At 43.7% G+C, this 10,000-nt stretch overlaps 1 protein-coding gene across 2 annotated transcripts in view; it reads right to left on the bottom strand.

Moving 5' to 3' along the window:
• LOC128506555 (general transcription factor 3C polypeptide 1-like) overlaps positions 1 to 8,902 on the bottom strand; it is a 24,846-nt gene extending 15,944 nt beyond the window's left edge. For both annotated transcript variants that reach the window (XM_053477063.1, XM_053477064.1), the window contains exons 1-10: positions 8,544 to 8,902; positions 8,151 to 8,360; positions 7,877 to 8,053; positions 7,616 to 7,759; positions 7,321 to 7,417; positions 6,957 to 7,080; positions 2,720 to 2,896; positions 2,170 to 2,285; positions 1,733 to 2,066; positions 1 to 98 (exon numbers count right to left, since the gene is read on the bottom strand). The exon at positions 1 to 98 is cut by the window's left edge and continues 96 nt beyond it. In XM_053477063.1, coding sequence (XP_053333038.1) covers positions 1 to 98; positions 1,733 to 2,066; positions 2,170 to 2,285; positions 2,720 to 2,896; positions 6,957 to 7,080; positions 7,321 to 7,417; positions 7,616 to 7,759; positions 7,877 to 8,053; positions 8,151 to 8,360; positions 8,544 to 8,767 — 1,701 coding nt within the window. In that variant the 5' untranslated portion in view covers positions 8,768 to 8,902. The remainder of the gene's footprint in view (positions 99 to 1,732; positions 2,067 to 2,169; positions 2,286 to 2,719; positions 2,897 to 6,956; positions 7,081 to 7,320; positions 7,418 to 7,615; positions 7,760 to 7,876; positions 8,054 to 8,150; positions 8,361 to 8,543) is intronic.
• Positions 8,903 to 10,000: the final 1,098 nt, after the last annotated feature.

Below are 10,000 nucleotides of genomic sequence, written 5' to 3'. Positions count from 1 at the left end.
GTCCTGGTCCACGAGTGATTCGTGTCCTTCCTCCACCTGACTGAGCTCGTCTCCCTGAGAGGACGTCCCCTTCTCTCTACAGAGACCAGGCTGCTTCTCTAAAGTACATTTAAATAAACTCATTACTCTCAACCCTAATTATAGTTAGGTGTAGAACTATAATAATAATAATAATTAGCTGTGTGATATAATGATGTCATAGTTAGTCCTGCTGGAGTCCCTGCCTGTACTCTACACTAAATATACATGAACCTTCTACACTGTGTGACTGGGATCATACCCAACTGTCATCCCTCCTCTCTCTCTCTCTCTCTCTCTCCAGTGATCCAGACCTCCTCTGCTCTCTGGACCTGTCTGACCCGTGTGGACTGTCTGGGATGAAGACGGTCCTGTCCTGGGCTGATGCAGACAGCTGGACTTCAGGACTGGAGTTTCCTACAGTCTGTACCTGATCCTCCAATAACGATCTGGCCTTAAATGACCTTAAACACATCTCCTACTGGTCCTGCTGGACCTCCAGCCTCCTAACACACACACACACACACACACACTGCTGGTCCGTTATCACCCTGAGTTGTCCCCTCGTCTCATTAGATCTGATCATTTTGATTCTCTTATATTTCTATATTCTCTTTAGATTCACTGCTTCGTGACTATAACAATGTTAAAGTAGTGCTGGGCGATAAGGCTGAAAACTCTATCAACATATCACTGGTTCATATCGGTCGATATCGATAATTATTGATATTTTTACGACCCATTTAAGGACCAGGAGAAAAATATATTAAATTTAAACATTTTTATTTTAAACTTAACCTTCCTCTGATCATAATCCCCTCAGTTATTAAGACAGAAATGTCAATAACCATTATAATTAAAATGTAAACATTAGTCTAAAGTCACAATGAACACTTAACAATTACCTCTTAACATTTAAGGTGCAAAATGAAAGAAAATGAGAGCAAGAGTTTACACAATTATACCCGCTGCTGCGGGAGAGAGGTTGATTTTACGGCAGCTGTTTACGGTAGTGTAGTTCAGTGCGAGCAATGCTTTGTGGGTAATGCAGTCCAATGTGCGTGAACGCGGAAATGTGAGATGAGCTGGAATATAGAGCCTGAACCTGTTTTCTTTTAGTAGTTTTTGGTTTGATTTAAGTACGGAATCCACCCGGAAGTTTGTAATATCGCCTGACAACGCAGAAAATAAAAGAATGGACATGCATCGACTCGTTTGTCTTTCTCATCACTGCATGGGCATGAATTAACGGGCTGTTGCGCTGCCGCGAGAAACGACAAAATAAAGCGGAGAAGCTAACACCGCGTTCTAGCAACACACACTCAATCAGGAATTGGACCCAAAATCACATAAGATCCGGCGAAGCGTCGGAAACGGCATGGGCAGACTCAATGACTGAGCGATGTGAAGCGCCATCTTGTCTCTTTTTATACTTTCTGAATCGCGACCATGGTACTACTTCAGGGTCCTAGTCCTCCAATCGCGGAGCAAACTAGCTTCGTGACCTCTGTTTACTTCCAACAAAGAATAAAAATTATCGAACATTTTATCGAACACATTTTTTATTGATATCGATCACGTGTCTATCGCGATACATATCGTTATCGTTTTATCGCCCAGCCCTATGTTAAAATCTCTACACAAATTAAACCAAAGTCCGTTATAACGAGGTGTGTGTGTGTGTGTGTGTGTGTGTGTGTGTGTGGACACTCACTCCTGAGGGGTGTGGAATGTCTCAGTGGAGACGCTGGCACTTTCTTCTGTCTCTTGGACACAGATTTGGACTTCCTGCCAGCTTTGCCCTTTGACTTCCGCTCTTTCACAGGAACCCCTGCTCTCTCCTCCTCCTCCTCAGGTTCTATCTTAGTATCCGACGCGGGTGCGGGCGTGTCCTCTGGCACGTGGGTGGGCGTGTCCTTCTGTGGTGCTCTGAGTTTCTCACTGCGTTCTTTCTCTTTAGTGAAGTCCAGGTTAAGTTTACTTTTCTCTACAAAAAGTTTACTGATGTACTTCGTCGTACGCTGTCGTCCCTCATCTTCCATAAAACCCTGACACACACACACACACACACGTTATCATGAACATTTACATGTCTAGGCGTGTGTAGTGTGTGTGTGTGTGTGTGTGTGTGTGTGTGTGTGTGAGAGTTACCTTAATCATCTGGTTTCTTTCCAGAACCCTACACACCATGCGACTCTCCAGTTTGCCGATGTTCAGTCGCTCCCTTAACGCCGTCTTGGAAATACCCCTAGATCCTGTCGTCACCACTAAACCGACCAATCACAGCACAGAGAGGACATGTCAATCACTGTCAATCACTGCTGAGGTCAGCGCATCAACCCATTCTGAATAATCTTTAACATTTACAGTTAAAAACAGGTCATCTGTCTCTTCCTGTCTCCTCCCTCAGACCTGCGTCTGGACACAATCCTCAGGCTCTCTCGTCCTCATGGACTCTGACATTTACAGAGACACGCGTGTGTCCTGCATAATGATGTCCAGTCAACACAGTTAAACACACGAGGACTCCAGTGAGACTGAAACCCAAGGGGGTCTAAAAACCTTCCATCAGCACTGTACACTCACTGTGTACTGTAAACAACTGTAAACAACTGTAAACAAGGACTAATGTAAACAAGAAGAGTTTATGATGATGTCATTATATTTAAATAATAATGATAATGAGTGCTGATAAACTGACCGATGTCGTAGGCCTGAGACAGGAGATCTCTCTCGACATCACGAGCCTGCGCCTGTCCACTCCACTTAACAGGGACGTCCCCTTCTTCATCGTTATTCTCATCATCCTCATCATCATCTACGTGGTGTCTTTTATACGGCTTCAAAAGTTTCAGACAGCGAACGCGGACGTCCGTCCCTGAGAACCCATCAGAGATACAGAGAGTGAGAATAAAAATTTGTATATAGCCATATGAAGGTGTGTACAGATGTGTATATAGCCATATGAAGGTGTGTACAGATGTGTATATAGCCATATGAAGGTGTGTACAGATGTGTGTACAGATGTGTATATAGCCATATGAAGGTGTGTACAGATGTGTATATAGACATATGAAGGTGTGTACAGATGCGTGTACAGATGTGTATATAGCCATATGAAGGTGTGTACAGATGTGTGTACAGATGTGTATATAGCCATATGAAGGTGTGTACAGATGTGTATATAGACATATGAAGGTGTGTACAGATGCGTGTACAGATGTGTATATAGCCATATGAAGGTGTGTACAGATGTGTGTACAGATGTGTATATAGCCATATGAAGGTGTGTACAGATGTGTATATAGACATATGAAGGTGTGTACAGATGTGTATATAGCCATATGAAGGTGTGTACAGATGTGTGTACAGATGTGTATATAGCCATATGAAGGTGTGTACAGATGCGTGTACAGATGTGTATATAGCCATATGAAGGTGTGTACAGATGTGTGTACAGATGTGTATATAGCCATATGAAGGTGTGTACAGATGTGTGTACAGATGTGTATATAGCCATATGAAGGTGTGTACAGATGTGTATATAGCCATATGAAGGTGTGTACAGATGTGTGTACAGATGTGTATATAGCCATATGAAGGTGTGTACAGATGTGTATATAGCCATATGAAGGTGTGTACAGATGCGTGTACAGATGTGTATATAGCCATATGAAGGTGTGTACAGATGTGTATATAGCCATATGAAGGTGTGTACAGATGTGTGTACAGATGTGTATATAGCCATATGAAGGTGTGTACAGATGTGTATATAGCCATATGAAGGTGTGTACAGATGCGTGTACAGATGTGTATATAGCCATATGAAGGTGTGTACAGATGTGTATATAGCCATATGAAGGTGTGTACAGATGTGTATATAGCCATATGAAGGTGTGTACAGATGTGTATATAGCCATATGAAGGTGTGTACAGATGTGTATATAGCCATATGAAGGTGTGTACAGATGTGTGTACAGATGTGTATATAGCCATATGAAGGTGTGTACAGATGTGTATATAGCCATATGAAGGTGTGTACAGATGCGTGTACAGATGTGTATATAGCCATATGAAGGTGTGTACAGATGTGTATATAGCCATATGAAGGTGTGTACAGATGTGTATATAGCCATATGAAGGTGTGTACAGATGTGTATATAGCCATATGAAGGTGTGTACAGATGTGTATATAGCCATATGAAGGTGTGTACAGATGTGTGTACAGATGTGTATATAGCCATATGAAGGTGTGTACAGATGTGTATATAGCCATATGAAGGTGTGTACAGATGCGTGTACAGATGTGTATATAGCCATATGAAGGTGTGTACAGATGTGTATATAGCCATATGAAGGTGTGTACAGATGTGTATATAGCCATATGAAGGTGTGTACAGATGTGTATATAGCCATATGAAGGTGTGTACAGATGTGTATATAGCCATATGAAGGTGTGTACAGATGTGTATATAGCCATATGAAGGTGTGTACAGATGTGTATATAGCCATATGAAGGTGTGTACAGATGTGTGTACAGATGTGTATATAGCCATATGAAGGTGTGTACAGATGTGTATATAGCCATATGAAGGTGTGTACAGATGTGTATATAGCCATATGAAGGTGTGTACAGATGTGTGTACAGATGTGTATATAGCCATATGAAGGTGTGTACAGATGCGTATATAGCCATATGAAGGTGTGTACAGATGTGTGTACAGATGTGTATATAGCCATATGAAGGTGTGTACAGATGTGTATATAGACATATGAAGGTGTGTACAGATGTGTATATAGCCATATGAAGGTGTGTACAGATGTGTGTACAGATGTGTATATAGCCATATGAAGGTGTGTACAGATGCGTGTACAGATGTGTATATAGCCATATGAAGGTGTGTACAGATGTGTGTACAGATGTGTATATAGCCATATGAAGGTGTGTACAGATGTGTATATAGCCATATGAAGGTGTGTACAGATGTGTGTACAGATGTGTATATAGCCATATGAAGGTGTGTACAGATGTGTATATAGCCATATGAAGGTGTGTACAGATGCGTGTACAGATGTGTATATAGCCATATGAAGGTGTGTACAGATGTGTATATAGCCATATGAAGGTGTGTACAGATGCGTGTACAGATGTGTATATAGCCATATGAAGGTGTGTACAGATGTGTATATAGCCATATGAAGGTGTGTACAGATGTGTATATAGACATATGAAGGTGTGTACAGATGTGTGTACAGATGTGTATATAGACATATGAAGGTGTGTACAGATGTGTATATAGACATATGAAGGTGTGTACAGATGTGTATATAGACATATGAAGGTGTGTACAGATGCGTGTACAGATGTGTGTACAGATGTGTATATAGACATATGAAGGTGTGTACAGCTGTGTATATAGACATATGAAGGTGTGTACAGATGTGTATATAGACATATGAAGGTGTGTACAGATGTGTATATAGACATATGAAGGTGTGTACAGATGTGTATATAGCCATATGAAGGTGTGTACAGATGTGTATATAGCCATATGAAGGTGTGTACAGATGCGTGTACAGATGTGTATATAGCCATATGAAGGTGTGTACAGATGTGTATATAGCCATATGAAGGTGTGTACAGATGTGTGTACAGATGTGTATATAGCCATATGAAGGTGTGTACAGATGTGTATATAGCCATATGAAGGTGTGTACAGATGTGTATATAGCCATATGAAGGTGTGTACAGATGTGTATATAGCCATATGAAGGTGTGTACAGATGTGTATATAGCCATATGAAGGTGTGTACAGATGTGTATATAGCCATATGAAGGTGTGTACAGATGTGTATATAGCCATATGAAGGTGTGTACAGATGTGTATATAGCCATATGAAGGTGTGTACAGATGTGTATATAGCCATATGAAGGTGTGTACAGATGTGTATATAGCCATATGAAGGTGTGTACAGATGTGTATATAGCCATATGAAGGTGTGTACAGATGTGTGTACAGATGTGTATATAGCCATATGAAGGTGTGTACAGATGTGTGTACAGATGTGTATATAGCCATATGAAGGTGTGTACAGATGTGTATATAGACATATGAAGGTGTGTACAGATGTGTATATAGCCATATGAAGGTGTGTACAGATGTGTATATAGCCATATGAAGGTGTGTACAGATGTGTATATAGCCATATGAATGTGTGTACAGATGTGTATATAGCCATATGAAGGTGTGTACAGATGTGTGTACAGATGTGTATATAGCCATATGAAGGTGTGTACAGATGTGTATATAGCCATATGAAGGTGTGTACAGATGTGTATATAGCCATATGAAGGTGTGTACAGATGTGTATATAGCCATATGAAGGTGTGTACAGATGTGTATATAGCCATATGAAGGTGTGTACAGATGTGTATATAGCCATATGAAGGTGTGTACAGATGTGTATATAGCCATATGAAGGTGTGTACAGATGTGTATATAGCCATATGAAGGTGTGTACAGATGTGTGTACAGATGTGTATATAGCCATATGAAGGTGTGTACAGATGTGTGTACAGATGTGTATATAGCCATATGAAGGTGTGTACAGATGTGTATATAGACATATGAAGGTGTGTACAGATGTGTATATAGCCATATGAAGGTGTGTACAGATGTGTATATAGCCATATGAAGGTGTGTACAGATGTGTATATAGCCATATGAAGGTGTGTACAGATGTGTGTACAGATGTGTATATAGCCATATGAAGGTGTGTACAGATGTGTATATATCCATATGAAGGTGTGTACAGATGTGTATATATCCATATGAAGGTGTGTACAGATGTGTATATAGCCATATGAAGGTGTGTACAGATGTGTATATAGCCATATGAAGGTGTGTACAGATGTGTGTACAGATGTGTAGACTGACCCCTCTTGGTCTTGCAGGGTCCTGCCTCTGGGTTTAACTCCTGCAGTGGGAGGGTCACGATGCTCACCATCTTAGCCGCCTGCATGTACTGAAACATCTTCTTAAACGTTCGCTCACAGATGTGCTGCAGAGAGAACACACACACACACACACACACACACACACAATGTGGTACTGCTTTAAACCCCTGTCCAGACTAGATACAGGCCCCGCCCACTAGTGAGCGGAGTGATGCTGCAGGTGTAAAGGAGAACACCCTACTCCTGACCTCTGACCTTCTGTACACTGACAGTGAGCAAAGGCAGGTACTCACACACACACACACACACACACACACACACACACACACACACACAGTGCTCACCAGCTGGTCCCTCAGTTTGATCATGATGCCGATGTTGTTGGGAAGCTCAGACAGCAGGTTGGACGTTAACTCCATCAGGATGTCGTATTTACTCCGCCTGAGACAACGACACAGGACACACACACATCACTACTACTACACTCTGGGTCCGTGTGTGTGTGTGTAAGAGTATGTGAGCAAACTTGTGTATAAACATATGACTGACAGTGAAGGAGGAATGGCCTATGTACCTGTCAATCTCAATAAATAAATAAATAAATGAAGTACCGACACACACACACACACACACACACACCTGTCGACGTGGAAGCGTTTAAGCAGCAGCAGGATGGAGTGTTGCTGCCCCCCGGTGGGCAGGCGTATGACGTGCGACTGCATGGTGATGAGGCCGTTCTTATCCAGAGACTTACGCAGGTAGTGGATCTTCCCCGAGTCCAGTCTGAACGACCAATCAGAGAGCAGCGTCATTTAAACACACACCTCATCTTCACACAACATCTGTGATGATCAGTGAGTGTGTGTGTGTGTGTGTGTGTGTGTGTGAGTGTGTGTGTACTTGGACGCGATGCTCTGCAGGTCTTTCTGTAGCTCTCCCTGCCAGCGCGCCCGTCCCAGTCTCTCTAAGATGCAGTACGACAGGTCGCTCAGTCTCACCTCCGGGTTTCCCTCAGAGCCAATCAGAGCGCGGATCCTCACCTGCTGACTCGCCACCATCACCAGCTTCTCCCCCCACCTCCACACACACACACACACACACAAACTCAGCACTGTTATCACCACACACAATAATAATAACATACGTGTGTGTGTGTGTGTGTGTGTGTACTGACTGTGCGTATGCCTCCTGCAGTGTGACTCGGGGTGTGTTTGTCTCTGTCCTGATGAGACTGTTTATGTCCCGTCTCTCTCTGTAGTAGAGACACGAGCCCTGGATGCCCCCGGGGTCGTCCTGCACCACGCTGGGGGGGTAAACATCGGCGTCCCGCGCCGGCATGCGACGCAGCTCCTGGATCCCCGTGTCTGGGTCGATGTTCTGGAACCTGCAGCGGTATGGATCACACACACACACACACACACACACACACACACAGGTCAGCACGTTCACATAGAGCATGACATTAACAAGGGAGCACAAGCTGACTCATGTGACGTCACTACAGAGCCCCACTCTGAGGTGATGGTGTGTGTGTGTGTGTGTGTGTGTGTGTGTGTGAGAGACTGACCGGTCGTATAAGATGACCGGGGGTCTGTCCTGGGGCAGGAGGTAGAAGTCCACCTGCTCGTGACTGGACACCAGGAACCTCCACAGGTAGTCCCGGGTCCGGGGGTCCAGACTGAGGGTGAAGGGGGGCTGCCGGGTCTGGAGGCGGACCCACAGGGAGCTCAGGGTGATCCCGTCCAGACCCTCCAGCGCCACCTCGTCCAACACCACCGCCAGCGCGTCCATCTCCGGGTACAACAACAATACTAATACTAATACTACTACTACAATCACCTCACACACAACCTGTTAGCTTCACGGCTAACCACACACTTTCACTCACGCGCGCAACACTGCGCGAGAGCCCCAGTGATGTTTGTATTCTCTTCCGGGTCTGCCCCCCCCCCCAGCCACCTACCCTTGCCCGCAGTTTAGCTCACGAGCGTGGCGCTGATTGGACAGACCCGAAGAGCCGGTGACTAACCCGCCAATCATAGCGCAGGGGCGGGATTAAAACAGACGTTACTTCTTCTTCTTCTTCTGCTGCTGCTGCTGCGCTACGGTGACTGCAGCGACCTCTACAGCCGGATGGTTGTAAAGACACGTTCACAAGTAGACATTATAAATGTTTTATTAATGAATAAAGAGTTGAACACGACACACACAAACCCTATGTGGGACCATTAAACACTCAAACATCCTCTCAGATTTAATACTAATCATCCTCGTCTTGATATCTTCACTAGAGTTAAGAGATAAATATTGTACTTCACCACGTACTTGTTCCTTTGTTCCTAAATAAACATGATTAGACTATTTTGATGTTGTTTTCCTCATAAACATGTGGTGTGATCCTCTACAGCCCGTCAACATTTACACACTTGGCAGACGCTCTAATCCAAGAACAACGTACATATTGTCTCAGGGTTGTTTATTATTATTATAACATCAGAGCATTTGAGGATCCATGGCCTTGTTCAAGAGCTTTAAACCTGGGACCTTCTGGTCAGTGGTCTACCACCGTCACCACCGCGTCACCAGTTCGGAGGGACGAGGACGAGGCAGGGACGAGGACGAGGCAGGAACTCCATGGCCATACCCGGGGAAATTATTTCGTTTTCCCCCCGATACAATAAAAGATTGTTTTTCGTTTTCAGAGTTCACTTTGTTTGCCTAAAACATCAGACATCACAGAGTACAAACGTCACCATCAACCTGAGGAAGCACACTGAGGTATGGACTGAACCAATCCTCAACTCCTGAACTAAATGAGCTCCAGAGATGTGTGATGAAGTGTACTAAAGGATATCCGCTAGCTGCCGTTAGTGATTGGGAAGTCAAACGATGTAACACCTGGATTAAACTTTAGACTGATGTTAGCTGATCGTGTAATGTGAATAAGTTAACTGAAGTCCTTTAGAGACATGTTTTAGCGTGACAGCGATGGCTCTGTACCAGTCTGAGACTGGGTGGGGTTGA

Source organism: Clarias gariepinus, chromosome 18, assembly GCF_024256425.1.
Source record: "Clarias gariepinus isolate MV-2021 ecotype Netherlands chromosome 18, CGAR_prim_01v2, whole genome shotgun sequence".
Taxonomy (NCBI): domain Eukaryota; kingdom Metazoa; phylum Chordata; class Actinopteri; order Siluriformes; family Clariidae; genus Clarias; species Clarias gariepinus.
This window is presented reverse-complemented; position numbering and strand designations above follow the sequence as displayed.